The 16,471-nt window shown below is 38.9% G+C and overlaps 1 protein-coding gene across 1 annotated transcript; it reads right to left on the bottom strand.

Annotated features, from left to right (window-relative positions):
- Positions 1-4,251: 4,251 nt before the first annotated feature.
- On the bottom strand, positions 4,252-12,534 carry LOC112194870 (transcription elongation factor SPT6 homolog). The gene is made up of 17 exons (XM_024335115.2): positions 12,356-12,534; positions 12,181-12,276; positions 11,901-12,018; positions 11,512-11,584; positions 11,235-11,385; positions 11,018-11,138; positions 10,654-10,900; positions 10,389-10,574; positions 10,195-10,308; positions 9,718-10,104; positions 9,530-9,640; positions 8,644-9,423; positions 8,087-8,228; positions 6,844-8,009; positions 6,464-6,673; positions 5,533-6,022; positions 4,252-5,009 (listed from the first exon to the last, which is right to left on the bottom strand). Exons 1-17 carry the CDS (start codon positions 12,384-12,386, stop codon positions 4,531-4,533), a joined length of 4,902 nt encoding a protein of 1,633 aa, XP_024190883.1. The 5' UTR covers positions 12,387-12,534; the 3' UTR covers positions 4,252-4,530.
- Positions 12,535-16,471: the final 3,937 nt, after the last annotated feature.

The following is a 16,471-nucleotide window of genomic DNA, read 5'->3' as shown; positions in this document are numbered from 1 at the left end:
TGACTACTTGATTAGGAGGGGATATGCCCACGCGTTTCCATAACAAGTTTCAGATTCCATCGCGGTTCATGTTGGACATGATCTTCATTAGAAGCCCTTAAAGAGTTAAGGGAAACCGCTGAACACTTAAAATCCGAGTTTGAGATGAAGGATTTTGGGAGAACACGATTATGTCTCAGTTTGGAACTTGAGCATCGTGTTGATAAATGCTTAGGCATTTGACAAGGTCAAACCTTCAAGCACCCCCTTGATCGTTCGTAGTCTTGATCCTGAAAAGGATCCTCTTCATTCGAAGGATGATAATGAAGATGTGTTAGAGGCAGGAGTGCCTTACTTGAGTACAATAGGCGCATTATTGTACTTAGCTAAATGCACAAGACCGGACATCTCGTTTACAATGAACTTGTTAGCTAGATATAGCTCTGTGCCAACGCGACGCCATTGGATTGGTGTAAAAGATATCTTTCGATACTTGAGATGTATGATTGATATGGGCTTATTCTATCCCTACAAAGAGATGATGGATTCGGACCCATCACACACCAGGAAAGCCGCCAACGCTGGCCTGCGTTCTCTATCCCCATCCCAAAACGATATAAGTGTTTTGGAAGGTTTTGTTGATGCTGGGTACCTCTCTAACCCACACAAAGGTCGCTCCCAAACTGGTTAAGTGTTCACCATGGGAAAAGACCATGATATCTTGGAGGTCTACAGAACAAACCGTCGCTATATCTTCGAACCATGCAGAGATTATTACTCTTCACGAAGTGGTTCGTGAATGTTTATGGATTGGATCCATAATCACACATGTTCAAACAATTGTGGTTTAAAGTCTACCACAAGATGAGCCTACGAGCATTTAGGATAATGTTGTTCATTTTGAACAAATGAAGCTAGGCTACATCAAAAGCGACAACACCAAGCATAATCAGCAACAACAGACTCTCCTCAAGATCAAAGTGAATTAGGTTCAATCTGAGGAAAATATGGCAGACTTGTTTACTAAGTCATTGCCCAAATCCACGTTCGAGAAACATGTGGCAAGAATTGGCTTGTGGAAATTATATGAACTCCCATGATCGTAGTCATCAGGGGGAGACGCAGACATCAGGGGGAGATGTCTACATGTTCACCTTGAAACGCGAAGGGTGTGTTGTGCTCTTTTTCCCCTTCGACCGAGGTTATTTTTGTCCCACTGGGTTTTTGTTACTCGGCAAGGTTTTTAACTAGGCAACGAGAGAAGCACCGCGTTTGGGCAACACAAAGGGGAGTGTTCAAGTAAAATTCTAGTTTGTGTTTGGCCCAAACTTGAAGTTACTTGCTCTAGTGGTAATATGGTTAAATTAGAAGGATTCAGATTCCTATTCAATGTACGATTACTTTCCTTATATGATTGAGATTCTATGCATTGCAATCCTCTATATAAAGAGGCCCCTATTATCAATGAGATCACACAGCAAATTCCTCTCAATTGTCGTTTCCCTAAAACATATTGCTCTTTATTAGTTGGATGTGCAATAACACACAATTTCTAAGTGGGGCCATATGCTGTTCTACATACAGTCTTACATCAATTGAAGTAATTAAGGACTGCCCTATCATGTAAACTAAAATAGTTGAGGCCTTGAGGGGTGCCATGGCCATTCCAAGGCCTAACGTACCTCCGCACCTGAAGAGAGAGACTTATGTGGGGCACCCGTACCACATGGATATAAGGCTGACCAATTAAGGGTAGGGTATGAAGTCATGTAATAAAAACTTTACCCATGTATGAAACGGATCTTGATTTCTCTTCTTTGGTGAAACTGATCTTGATTTCTCTTCTTTGGTCTTTATACAGGTTAAATCACTAGCTTACTACTCGTCTATTATGGAAATGGCTTCTATGTTAGCTAGTCTTTTTCAAGTTTCAAATTAAATCTCTAGCTAGCTATGGGCTTCTATTGTTTATTCAAAAAAAAAAAAAAAAAGGCTTTTATTGTATAATTATGATTTAAAGAAGGATACTTTTACAGACCAGATCTGATCTCCAAGTATACAAAATTAATGCCCTTAATTAATTAGCATGCAGATCTTTTGAACAATGATTTCCGCAAGTATTATGCTACGTAATATGATAAATATTGATAATAATATTCACATGTCACTAATAAATGGCATAGCCATAAACTTTGTTAAGAGGGGTTAACTTTACATAGCTACAGATCTACAAATTGGATGACCTAACTATATAGAAAGAAATTTTTTTTTTATTTCTAAAATTTCTTCGTATAATAAATAATCGAGAAAAAAAAGTAACTCTCCGCCCCACCCTGATGTCAGTGAGATTTGAACCCATGACCTCCACGGTGTTAGTTAGGCTAGCTAACCAACAGGTCACGACTCACCGACTTTGTAACTAGAATAGCTGAAAAAGGTTTGAAAATGAAGCTCTAAGGAAGGAGGACCAAGTGACTGATTGTCCAAAAAACAAACTGGTTTTAGAGAAGCCTAGAGACAATTTTTTTTAGGTGGGGAAATTTGGCATCAAAGGAACAGGCTTGCATATCACCAGGTTGCCCCATCTCTAACTCAAATAATTGTAGGAGTTTTCATTGCAAATTTCTCTGTCATCAAACAAATAAAAAAAAAAGATACACAGACCCTTGGCCTGAAGCAAGGTCTAAAAATCAAAAAAATCGCAGAAATTTCAGTGAAATTTTCGCTTTTTCAAGGTCCCGATATTTCTGTTGGGTACAATTAAATTTCGCGCGATATTTACGATATTTCCCGAAATATCTCGATATTTTTCGAAAGTTCACGATATATTCGAGATTCTGAAGAATATTTCAGGAATATTCCTTCTCTCTCTACTTACCCGCCACGTGACCTTATTACTCTCATACTTAATTGCCACGTGCTCCATATCTCTCTGACTCTCTTCCACTTGTTTGAGTTATTTAATTCAAATAAAAAGGGTAAGATTCGAACCCTGTTTGGCTAAGAATCACTAAAGTGACTTAACCAAGTCTGCTAGTACCCTGCAAGGTTTAAATTTGTGAGTTATATAATAAAGGGTAAAAAATACAGACAGTACCCAAACTATGGTCGACTCCGAATTTCTGTACCCAAGTTTCCAAAACTATCACTTTGGTACCTGAAGTTTGGACCCCGACCCAACTTTAGTACCTAGAACACTATTGGCCGTTACGGAGTTAGTCAACTGTCAAACTTTGAGGGGTATTCTCGTCCTTTCACCAGATTTCTTCTTCTTCCTCAAACTCTCTTCATTTTCTTCTTCCTCCCAACTCTCCCATCATCTTGGGCACGGGTGGGCTGCGCAGGCGCGGGGCGCTGGGTGGGCTGCACAAGCGTGGGACGCGGGTACATATGTTGGGTCGGGCTAGATAACCTGGGTACCACTGTGATAGTTTTTGAAAATTTGGGTACAGAAATTCAGAGTTGGTCATAGGTTGGGTACTATTTGTATTTTTTTCCCTGGAGGTAAAGACAGATGGTCGGTTTTACCCCTAAGAAAATGCCACGTGGCATGATAGTTAACGCCGTCCATGACGGCAGGTACGAATGTTGGGTCGGGTGGGATATTTGGGGTACCATTGTGATAGTTTCGGAAGCTTGGGTATTGAAATTCGGAGTGGCCCATAAGTTGGGTACTGTTTGTAATTTTTTCCCTATAATAAAATACTTTCTCTATGACTGTCAAAACTTTTTTATTAATAAACAACTTACAATAAAAATTTAGATTTACCTACTAGTTGAAAAATGTACAACTACCTTTTAAAATTTTATTTTATAATTGAATGTGCATTGTGATATGTACAAAAATTGTATTTAAGGCGTGATTGGATTTTCAGTCATAGAAAAAAGAAAAAGAAAAAATGATATATAAGAATTGTTATTGATTCCGCATATAATATTTCATCTTAAATGACTACATCTCACTATGTAATAATGTTTATTCAAGATTTTTTATAAAAATATAGTAAATAATTGATAAAACAAACATATCCAAAAGTTTCACTTAAAATTTCCATCATTTATCTTGATTGTTTACCGATATATCCACGATATTTCCGTCGAAATTTTCGTTTTCGGGACCATCGATATTTCCTCGAAACTCGATATTTTAGTCATTGGCCTGAAGTACAGAATTCGTAACAAGGTTGATCTAATTTTATTGTTTGGGTCGACAATTCAATTGTGAAGATTGGACTTCTGATCAGGAAAAAACAAGACTCGACGACACTTGGATTTGGCGTTGGAATCGCCCCAGAGGCTTATTATGAAGAGACCACCTTAAATTAGGTAGAATTTTTAACAGCCCATTAATAGATGATAGATAAAGCAGAGTACAGAGGTGTCGTTAAACTGTTTGTGACACAGCTTCCTACTACAGTTCTCGTAACTAGGTAAATTCATGGTCAAGAGTCGGAAAAGGATCAACGGGCCTCCCCAACCATATTAGAAACAGCTTCCAAACTATATCACAGGATCGCAGTGGAAAACTGCCTAGGGTAGAGCAGAAAACAGTTACCAACCACCACCGCCACCTCCACTCTGAGAACCCCATCCTGAAGTACCATCACCCGAACCCTTCTTTTTCGAGTCAGAACCCCATCCTGAAGGCTCATTATCAGCAGCAGCATCATTTGCAGCGGCCCCACCCCATCCTCCTGAGCCACCACCACTTTCTTGACCCCAGCCACTTCCGCCACCACCAGCCCAGCTGCTGCCTCCTCCACTACCACTTCCACCTGTACCCCAGCCACCTGGGAAAGCTTCCCTGCCAGGTGAGTTTTGAACCTTGGCACCTGGAAAGTTGCCCAAGCCATCATTGCCATCCTTGGTATCTGAACCCCATGTAGGACCATCAAAACCTGAATCATGTCTCTCATTATTGCCTCGGCTATCGTTATATGTTCCTCGACCTCGACCGCGCCCCCCATATGGTCTAGGTAGGCCACTTGGATGTCCATCTCGACCGCCACCATTTCTGTAATCATTTCTGCCTGTAAAACCAAACATAAAAACGTCACTGACAACTTACTTTCATACGCTTTTTGACACTGAGGAAAATCATAGGACCAACATGCTACTACGTCAAGCAAATAAATACAACAGACTTGCACCAATAAAGACAAACAAAATTTCATTTAATAAAGATAAAGAGAAATTAAGTGAAAACAAAACCATCCATAAAATGAAGAGGAGAAATGTAGGGAAATCTTAACTAATAGTTTGTAATTGACCCTTTCATAACAAGAAATAAAGATCTAGCCTAGCAACTTTTAATCAAGTTAGCCAACTTGTGCAAAAAGAAGTTCTACACCACATATTCCAAGGGTAGGGCAGAAAATGAACTGCTGTTTGTTAATCAGTTGATTGAATTTTTTTTATGTCTACTGTTGTTCTACTTGAAGAGCAAGTACAGCCCAGAAATTTAGAACCTACAGCAAGTGCCAAGCTAAATATAGTAGTCCCTAGTTTACACTCCATTAGATAGCATATATTTCAATTGGGGATAAACTTCACCTGTTCGCGAACTCGGTGTAGAAGACCTATCCCTGTCAAACGACTGGCCTCTCCAACCACCCTCATTGTTTGAACCACCCCATCCTGCGGATGCACCCGAAGAACCCCCAGTGGCAGGGCTTCGCATGGGCACCATAGCAGCAACTGATCTAATTGATGGTCCGGACTCATGTTGAGGCTCATCAATATACTTCTGAAAATGTGCTACAAGCCGATCAATGCTCTCAAACATCCTTTTTCTGAACTTGAACCCCTTAGGATACAGCCCAACATACTCATGGTGTGGATTTGTACTCCGTATATAGGTCAGTATGAAAGTCCCTGGATGTTCATGTGATATCCCGAAACAATAAACAATCCTCATAGGAAACTCCAATTTTTCAATCTTCAACAGTTCATCAACCTCTGCTTTTGTGCCCCGTCGGAATTTGCGATAATTTAGCATTGCCTTCAAGTGAGACACCAGGGGATCAACATAACGATCCATTACCTGCATTTATGTTTGCCAATAAGTAAATCAGTCTTCTGTGCCATCAGACTTCTATCTCTCAACATCATGATGCAGAAATGCATCATGAGGCACCACTTTTAATATCCAAGTATAACAAGCATATTATAAGAACAAATAGCCAATAAGAACTGCCCTCAAAAATTGATACTCTGTGTGTGTGTGTGTGTGAGAGTGAGAGAGAGAGAGAGTATAGATTGGTGCCATCTTATACTAAATATAAAACTCAATAATAATTGCTTTTCCCATAATTCTATCCATCCACAATAGTAGCACTATCATAACGTACATAGGCCAATTACATTGGTACAAATTGACAATTCGTTAGTACTTGACAATTAAGATTGATCAATACAATGACCGAAAGGTAAGACAATTAATATAGTATTACTTTCAAAAACAAATTGTATTTAAAATACTGACCTCATCTAAATCTTCAAAAGTGTCCTCTCCAATTTTCAGAGTCTTTCCAATACGGAGTAAGCTAGTGATATCCTTGTGTTCCTTTCCACCTTCAACTACGTCTTTGTGAGCATAAACTCCATCGTAAACTTTCAGAGTTAAGGTCAAATACGAAGGCCCACGGGAACTAGGACGAATAATACTTTCCCCAGGATCTTTATCAGATAAGAACTGTAAAACAAGTAGATGATAATATCTGTAAGAAGATGGTTTGGAATAATATACATATACATGTATATATATTTATATAGTATGTACTGATTTTAAGAAAAGTAAGGACCAGAAAGGCCCACTCACAGATGTAGTCGAATTATCAATAATAAAACTTACAGACAGCATACCTTCATTGCTTCATCAGCCGTAATATTCTGGAAGCGAGGATGAACAATCATCCTTGGCTTGAAATGTTTTTTCGCAAGCTCTTTCTCCTTACGAGCTTTTTCTTGCTCTGTCTGTAAACTTCTCCTGTCTTCATGGTAATAGGAATCGAGAGGCTGAATATTTTGATTTCGATTATTTCTCATTTCACTCTCTCTACAAACTAGGAACACCTGATACCTATTCTTTTGAATAGATTTGATCTTGCACGTGAGAATGTCACCCTCATTCAGTCTCTCAGATAAGTCAGAAATATCCCTTGAATCATCTGAATAGTCTTCTTTCATAAGCATACCAGTCAGTCCAGATTCAAGTGCACATATTGCCCTTTGACCTTGTACCCTGCGAACTGTGGCCAGCACAATTCTTCCTTCAGCAAGGGTATCTTCAGTTTCACCTGAAATCATATAGAATTCATCATCTTGACTTAGTTCTTCATATTTCTTACGCCAATCCTGAAAACCCTGTATTAATTCTCTCCTGATGTCACAAAATGTTTGTATCTTATTCTCACGCTCTTTGCTTTTAGCATACGCTTCAACATCAAGATTTTTTAGATAAGCAGGCCGATCCCTAACATGTTCTATAGCCATCTCCATAGCATCCTCATCATCATTGCCACCATCAACTTCAAAAACATCTTTGGCCAATTCTTGTGCAAGAATATAGGATTCTGGATGAATTCTTGTATCATCCAACAGATCAATAAATTGGCTGCTGCTAGCAGCCAGCCCACTGCGCCGAACACGCAAGAAACCAACTGCATTAACAAACACCTTTTTACTTAACCCATGTGCTGTCAAAAAGTCCTTCCGAGTAAATATTGCACCAGATCTTACCAACGATCGCTGCAAAAATGCTGCTTTTCTAGGTCCGAGCCCAGAAATGAATTGCAAAGGTGCAAATAACCATTCGTGGCTTATAGCCAAATTTATGTCAAGGCCTACTTGGTTTGTAACATCTACCATGACTTGTTCAATCATTCCATACTTCTCATCTGGGGTGAGAAAGTTCTCCAAAGGATTGAGTTTCCAAGATAAGATTTCTCTTCCTGGCCCACAAAGAGTGGCGACCATTGCCAATGGATTTTGAAGGTAACGCCCCAGAGCAACAGCACGCTTCACAATGCCTGACAACACAGATCGTATAATCAACAAGCAATTTAATATGAAGACATAAGATTTCAAAGATCGGGGATATTGGTACCTGATTGTGCAGGTAGCTGATCAGATGAAATGCGAGAGTTTTCATACAGGCGAGCCAAAGATTCATCTCCATAGACAATGCTTAACCCATCCATATCATGTCCAACATCTCTAGGATTCTCCTCCACCATCTTAAAGATTATCTAGACAATTGCAAGAAGCAAAGAAATAAGCATCAGGTGTGCAAAAGATGGCTTTTTAAAATATGGGATGCACATACTCTACTCTATACATGCTATGAGAAAATCCCCACAAAACCAGATAAAGTAAGGACATATGAAAAAGACATCACCTCATCTCATCAGATTGTTTCCATTAAGACTTTCCAATACACTATCTTGTTCTACCAAGAAAGAGTTATATTAAGAAGATACTGCAGAAATGATGAACAAGACTTCCATTTCAATTTCCAAAATTATTTCACTATCACCCCCCACCCAAATATATATATATATATATATATATATATATATATAAAACTACAAAAATCAATTGAATATGCCACTACATTGAAAAATAACCACAAATCAATCACCAGCATGAAAACTGTAGTCTCACCTCGTAAATATCTTCTTTCAGGCGAACACAAGACAAATTAACAGCTCCTAGAACAGCCACATGTGGTTGGTGATCAGTCATGAACTTCAAAACACGTTCTTGGTCATTTTTCTTCCGTTGCTGATCGTTAACGTTCTGGGAGCGTAAGGTGAGAGATCCCGTGTAAAGCACATCTAGCACCTCCCCCGATGAATCTAACATAACAAAAGTGGTTGCTGGCTTCCCAGGGCCCCAACAGCAAGCCATGACCCTGGGTGCAGCTTCATCGTCTGAACTAATGTCATTCTCTTTCCGTTGATATGGTCCCACAGAGACTTTATTCCACAAAACCTTTCCGTATTCCATCAATAACCAGTTTTTTGCCCTACTAGTCAACAAGGATCTTGCTTCTTTCTCCATTGAAGGTAGAAGAAAATTGAAAAGAGCATCCTGCAATATCAACTTCCGCTGCTCATTCCACAGTTGTGCAGATTTACTAACACCATCACTAAGATAGTACTCATTAAAGTCGCTCATCAACTTGTTTAGTCTGTCTTCCGGTAGCTTAATAGTAACTTGAAGAAGCTTCTCCTCTTCAGCCTTCTGGATAAGCAGCCATTGTGCATCCCCAAATCTATTTAATGGCTTTCTTTGCAACCACTTCACCCCTGCAAACTGATGAAAAGCTTCAATTGCAGTATTTCCGTCTGGTGTTGGGCTGGTGGACAACTCAACCATATCCAAGTAGTTGCTCCTAACATACTTCCTGACACATGGCTCACAGCTTATCTCAACAGCAGCCTGAAACAAGTCACGAAAGACCATCATTCCACATTGTACCTGAGCTTATGAACTTATGATCAGGCAAGCTATAAAAGAGAATATACTGAACTCATTTAAGGCCTACCATATGCCTGGCTCCTTTGAGCACTTCCTGAGGTGTCTCAAACATTGCACATGTGAAGTTTGAAGCCAATTCCTCTGGCGTCTCTTTCGCATCCTCCAGCTCATCCATTCTCTAACATCAAATAAAGTGGGAAACTTATATCTCTTGTAAGGAAAAACATATGAATGAGCAAGAAAAGACAAACTTACCATTTTCTCTAGTGACAATTGCAAACCAAACTGTTCAGAGGTGTAACCAAACTTGCTGGCAACCTCCCACAAGCCAGCCTTACTGCAGATACTATAAAGGGACTTCCTCTTAGGCCTCTTATATTGGCCCTCATCCACACCTATCTCACCAGCAGGGAAATGCAAGTTAAACTTGGTGTCCACATCATCAACTTCTCTCTCTGATTCTGCAGCCTTTAGTGACTTCATAATTGATTCAAAAAGTTGCTGATTTAAAGTTAGTCTGGTCTCATCATATATGCGTCGAGATTCTTCATCAAACCGCTTTTCGTAATAAGATTGCAGAGCACTTTTCCTCTTCTGAAGCAGCAACCATTTTCTATGCAAGTCCTGAATGGACCAAAGTACCTAGACAAAAAACAAAAACAAAAAGCTTTTCAATATATTTCTTGTTCATACTTAAACTGCATGCCATCTCAAGTGTTTGACGACAAGTACCTTGTGCCACTTTAGTGTGGATGCTTTCTCATTTTGATCATCCATGTCCATGTGTTCAGGATCTTTCAATACACTAAGGCACTCCTCTTTCCGATACATCGCAATAAAAGGAACCTGAAAAGAGAGAATGACAGATTAATAAAATAAATATCAGATAAACTAAAGAGTATATTGACATTAACAAGAATACTAACATCCAATTTCTGCACATGGTGCAAGTTCAAGAATCCAATGATGTCGTCCCTGCTTATGGAATTCCCCAGGCCTGTCTTGCCAAAAAAAGGAACTGTACCACTTGCAAGTTGATTGAATATCCAGGTACTCTCATCATCTATGCTCTTTTCATCAAGTGGAGGAAAACCAGTGCTTTCCTCATATACCTAAAAAGAAAAGAATATAAAAGTCATGAAAACTGAAATCTTGAATTACAGGATATTATTCACAGGAAACTAAAAGGACCTGAATTCTTTCTGGGACATCAATCTCCCGAATCTGGTCATCCTTCTCTGTCATATACTTTTCCGAAAGAACAATTGGTTCAAATTCATCTTCAAGCCTCCTTTCCTTCCATTCACTAGAATCCAAACCTTGCTTACGCAGCTGCAGTAATTCATCAACATCACCGAATATGTCATGGGCTTCCTGCAGAGCAGATGAAGATACTCCTGGTGCCTGCCTGGATTTCTTTTTCTTAAGCTTCTTCTGTCTAGCCAAGGATTAAGAAAAAAAAAAAAGCCAATGATTAATCAACTATTAGAAAATTAAGTTCAAAACAAAACCAAGTCAAATTCGTGAGATGACATGCACACACTGCAGAATATACCTGACAGGAACACCAGCCTCATCAAATTCTTCGTCGACTATAAAGTCTGCCATTTCATCTTCTCCGTCATCTTCCGCTTCTGCTGGTTCCTCCTCTTCAGCAATGTCCTCAAGTGGAGGGCCTACATTGTCACATAGTATGACCAATCAAGAATAAACCAGATTCATATATTGATCATTTTACAAGTCAAGTTATACATATATCTAGATGGATATACCTTCATCATCACCACCAAATAATGAGAACTTAAGCTTCTCCTCTGCAGTTCTTCCCCCTTTACCAGTACCAAGAAACTCCTCCTCATCAGATAATCCACCAAGGTCCCCCTGAGCATGCCTCTGAGCTTTTTTCAGCCGCTTAAATTTTCCCTGAAAGTTTGGCCAAAGAAAGAAGAGAAAACCCTTGAAATCTTCATCATGCACACACACACACACATGTACAAATGCGTTTATAATTCAACAGGAACTGGAATGGGTATGGGCGGTGTTCACAACCTTTCTGCGCGGGGCAATCACATTATTGTCCTCCAGGAGCTCGTAGTCATCTTCATCAAGAACATACTCCTCTCTACAAAAAGAGGCAAAGGAAAAGTTATATGAAGAACAGCCCCTAATTAATTTCTAGAAGACTTGAAAGATACAAAGATTTTCATTGACATTGCATTGGCTTCATCTAAAGGACAAGACTAAAACAGCTTCCAAACTATTGGAATGCAGTTTTCTTTACTGGGTTTTCAATGGTTCCATGGGGCCAAATACAATACACTGAATTTTCATTCAAGCTCTTGAAACCTAAAAAACCAGGTTAGGTTTTAGCCTTATAATATCACTCTAAATCCTGCGATATCTTAAATTGAAAACAGCTCAGGGAATAGATAATTTACTTTTTCTTTCTTTTCTTCTTCTTCTGCCTCTCCTCATCACTGTCGGCCCGCTCTTCCTCATCTTCTTCATCAACATCATCTACGATAAAATCATCCTTCTCATATTCATCTGGCCCTTCTGCAAAATCCATAATAAAACCAATCAGCATTATTCAAAGCCAATCTTTGCAAACAAATAAAAGCCCTAGTTTAAAGTAACCAAACCCTAACCCTAACCCTAGATGGATCCTTAAACCCCAAAAATTCACAAATTTTAAATCTCGAAAATAAAGGGGCGTACCGTCTTCTTCGTCCTCATCTTCGTCGCCGCCGCCGCCCTGGTCGACTGTGTCCCCGTCGAGGGGTTCCCTATCGTCCTCGTCGAGCTCGACCTCATCTGAGCACAATAATGCAAAACCATTTTTAAGCAGAGAGAGGGCGGAGAGAGAGAGACAGAGACGGAGACAGAGATTTACCCTCGTCGTCGGAGATGACAGCTTTGCCCATGATTTGGTGGCGAAGGGGATTTTAGGGCAGCAAAGGTCGATTCGCGAAAACACCAGGGACTTGTGTGGCGCTCTCAAATTTCACCAGTACGAGCGAGAGACAAAGTTGGTGCCCCTCTCTAGACGGAAGAGACTGATATTTCATTCAACCTGCGTTTGTACTAACAAACCGACATTTATGTTATTCGCCTCGTCAGCGCCCGGCCCGGCCCGGTCCATTCATAGCGGGCTTGGGCCGAGCCTTATTATATTTTTAAATAATGGTGGGCCGGGTCAAGTCGGGCTTTATTATAAATCGAAAGATCCAAACCCGTTCATATAAAGCGGGCCTTGCGGACTTTTTCGGGCCAGGCTGAGCCTTGCGGGCTTTTTCAGGACGGGCCTTGTGGGCTTTATTTATAATAAATATTTAAAGACACTAATTTTTTATAAATCTATAGGGGAAAAACTTATAAACAGTACCTGAATTACGGGCCACTAATAACTTTCGTACCTCAACTTCAAAAACTATCACAATAGTACCCAGATTATCTAACACGACCTAACATTCATACATGCCGTCCACTTTGCCGTTAACGGTGTTAAATTTACAAGGGTAAATCTGTCATTTCACTGTTCATCTCTCTTACCATGGCACTGTTCATTTTTTAAAAAAAAATTAAAAAATTTTTCTCTCCTCAGGAAGAAAAAATTAAAAAAATTTTTAAAAATGAACAGTGCCATGGTAAGAGAGATGAACAGTGAAATGACAGATTTACCCTTGTAAATTTAACACCGTTAACGGCAAAATGGATCCCAGGTATGAATCTTGGGTCGGGGTGAAAAGTAGGGCTGTCAATGGGTCGTGTCGGGTTGGGTTCGTGTCGGGTCAATGTATTTATCGTGTTGCAAGATACAAACCCAAACCCAACCCATTTAATAATTGTGTCAAAAATTTAAACCCAAACCCAACCCATTTATTAAACGGATTATCCGTTTCCAACCCGCTTAACCCATTTAATAAATAGGTTGTGTTGTGTTTGACAAAATGACTCATTTAAGGGTTAACAATGCGACCCATTTAACTAAAAAAATGCATAAATTGATTAAATTCACTAAAAACTCTACAAGACGAAGAATATAAATAATTATATATAATTCATAAATAATTCAATCCAATAATTATAAGGAAAAATATTTCAAATTGTCTAATCCTATGATCAAATACTCCAAACGTCTAAAATTTCAGGATAAAATATAGCATAATCGGGTTATACGGGTTCACTTCGTGTTGGCGGGTTGACCCGTGGCCGACCCATTTATTAAATGGGTCATGGCGGGTTGACCCACGGCTGACCCGCTTTTTAATCGTGCGGGTTCAACCCGTTTTATTTCGTGCGGGTTTCGAGTCGTGTTATCGGGTCATGTCGGAATTGACAGCCCTAGTGAAAAGTTCAGGTACCAAAATGATAGTTTTTGAAGTTGAGGTACGAAAGTTACTAGTGGCCCATAGTTTGGGTACTATTTATATTGTTTTCCCAAATCTATATTTATATATCATACATTCCAAATAACAATCTCTATCAATTCAAATAAAATGGGAAAACCGACCGTTAGATGTGATTATTACAATAAATTATGCGTGTGGTTAAAAATTTAGTCAATTTCACCATAGTTTCAAACCCGATCGGATTAGTCAACCGTAGTCATTTGTATGCTTTCTTTGTTGACCAATGGCATAACGACCGCAAAACGTGCTTATTTTTTTACATCACGTTTGTAAATATTTCATCAATGGATGTGCGTGGACATAAGATAAAAATTTCAATTTTAATTACAAACACATTGGTCTATACCAATTTGCCTCCTAAAGTTGTAAAACTTATACATTGCATTTAAATTGTTGAGATTCATTCTAAAGCAAACATGGAGTGGAAAATGAATTTGGAGAAATCAACCGCTCGATTGAGAGATTGTAATGTTTTATGGTGGTTGTAAAAATTTCAGCCAATTTGGTTCTCGTTTCGAATTCGATCAACTAAGTCAAACTTAGTTACTCTTATAAACTTATATTTATATATCATATACTCTAAAGAGCAACCTCTATCAATTCAAATAAAATGGAAAAACCAACCGTTGGATATGATTATTACAATAAATTATGAGTGTGGTAAAAAATTTAGCCAATTTCACCATATTTTCGAATCCGATCGAATTGGTCAACCATCATCACTTGTATGTTTTCTTAGTTGACCGATGACACAACGACCGCGAAACGTGCTTATTTTTTCACATCACGTATGTAAATATTCCATAAATAGATGTGCGTGAACATAAAATAAAAACTTCAATTTTAATTACAAAGACATTGGCCTATACCAATTTGCCTCCTAAAGTTGTATAACTATACATTGCATTTAAATTGTTGAGGTTTATTCTAAAGCAAACATGAAGTGAAAAATGAATTTGGAGAAATCAACCACTCGATGGAGAGATTGTAATGTTTTATGGTGGTTGTAAAAATTTCAGCCAATTTAGTTCTCGTTTCGAATTCGATCAACTAATTCAAACTTAATTACTTTTATAAACATATATTTATATATCATACACTCCAAAGGGTAACCTCTATCAATTCAAATAAAATGGAAAAACCGACCATTAGATGAGATTATTATAATAAATTATAAGTGCGGTAAAAAATTTAGCTAATTTCACCATATTTTTGAATCCGATCGAATCGGTCAACCGTAGCCATGACATCTAAAATATATATGCACATATTCTATATAGAAGTATGAGAACGTTTAATTTCACCATAAGCCAAATTACAACAAATTCACACTCACACAAAGAGACACACACACACACACACACACACACATATAATGATGAGGTGGCACACTGAATATTTCCAAATATATGTGCTGGGCCTTCTAGATTCCCGTCAAAGCTGAACTGTTTTCACTTAAATTGTCATAACTCATTCTAGAAAAGTCCGAATCGCAAACCGTAAAATTTTTCAGAAACTAGACACATCGGGCTTTCCGTGCATATATGGTACAGCTCCTAATTCTATCCAAGAGGCTCCCAATAATTCAGCGAAGTTTGGTTCTAGACATGAACTTATAAAAGATGTTGCAGATTCCCATTGAAGCAGAACTACATTCACTTAAATTGCCATAACTCCTTCTAAAAAAGTCAGAATCGCAAACCGTAAAATTTCTCAGAAACTAGAAACATGGGGCTTTCCATGCATATAGGGTACAGCTCTTAATTCCATCTCAGCAGTTCCCAGTAATTCAGCGAAGTTAGGTGTTCTGCACAATAGTTTCTGTGTTGCAGATTCTTGTTCAAGCTGAACTTCCTTCACTTAAATTGCCATAAATCCTTCTAGAAAAGTCAGAATTGCAAACCGTAAAATTCCTCAAAAACTAGACACATGGGGCTTTCCATGCATATAGGGACAGCTCCTAATTCCATTTGAGCAGTTCCCAGTAATTCAGCGAAGTTAGGTATTTTGCACAACAGTTTCTGTGTTATTTATATAATATTTTTTGTTTGGGGGTTTTTACAAGCCATGCCTAATGGGCTTTTATTGGCCGGGCCGGGCCGGGTTTTTGTGGGCTTTTGACTGGCCAGCCCACTACCCACCAAGGCGGGTTTTTGCTGGCTTTTTGACAGGCCAGGCCGAGCTTTTGGCCCGCAGGGCCGGCGAGCCTCCATCTGCCCACTTGATCCGCGGGTTTTTTGATGAGGCCTATTTATGTATTTCTTTCTGATTTCATTGTTCACAAAATAGACGCAGAATTGTTTTTTTCCCCCCTGTTAAAGTAAAAATGAATTGGAATTGGTCTACTCATTTCATTTCATAGCCCCTTTATATGGGGAGAGAATTACAATGATGACATTAAACGCTAATTGATCTGTAATTGTGCTTATTGATGGTAATCACTGATTCCTTGATTCCCTCTCCGTCAGTCGCTTTGACGAAGGCACATAATGTGTTTTTCCTTTAACACTCCCCTTTGTGCCAAGTCAAAGACTAAATGGTGCATGAGTTGTTGCCTCACTAAAAACCTTGCCAAGTAACAATAAAAACCATGTGGG

Source organism: Rosa chinensis, chromosome 3 (genome assembly GCF_002994745.2).
Source record: "Rosa chinensis cultivar Old Blush chromosome 3, RchiOBHm-V2, whole genome shotgun sequence".
Taxonomy (NCBI): Eukaryota; Viridiplantae; Streptophyta; class Magnoliopsida; order Rosales; family Rosaceae; genus Rosa; species Rosa chinensis.
The sequence above is the reverse complement of the archived record's forward strand: the minus strand, read 5'-3'. Positions and strand labels throughout refer to the sequence as shown.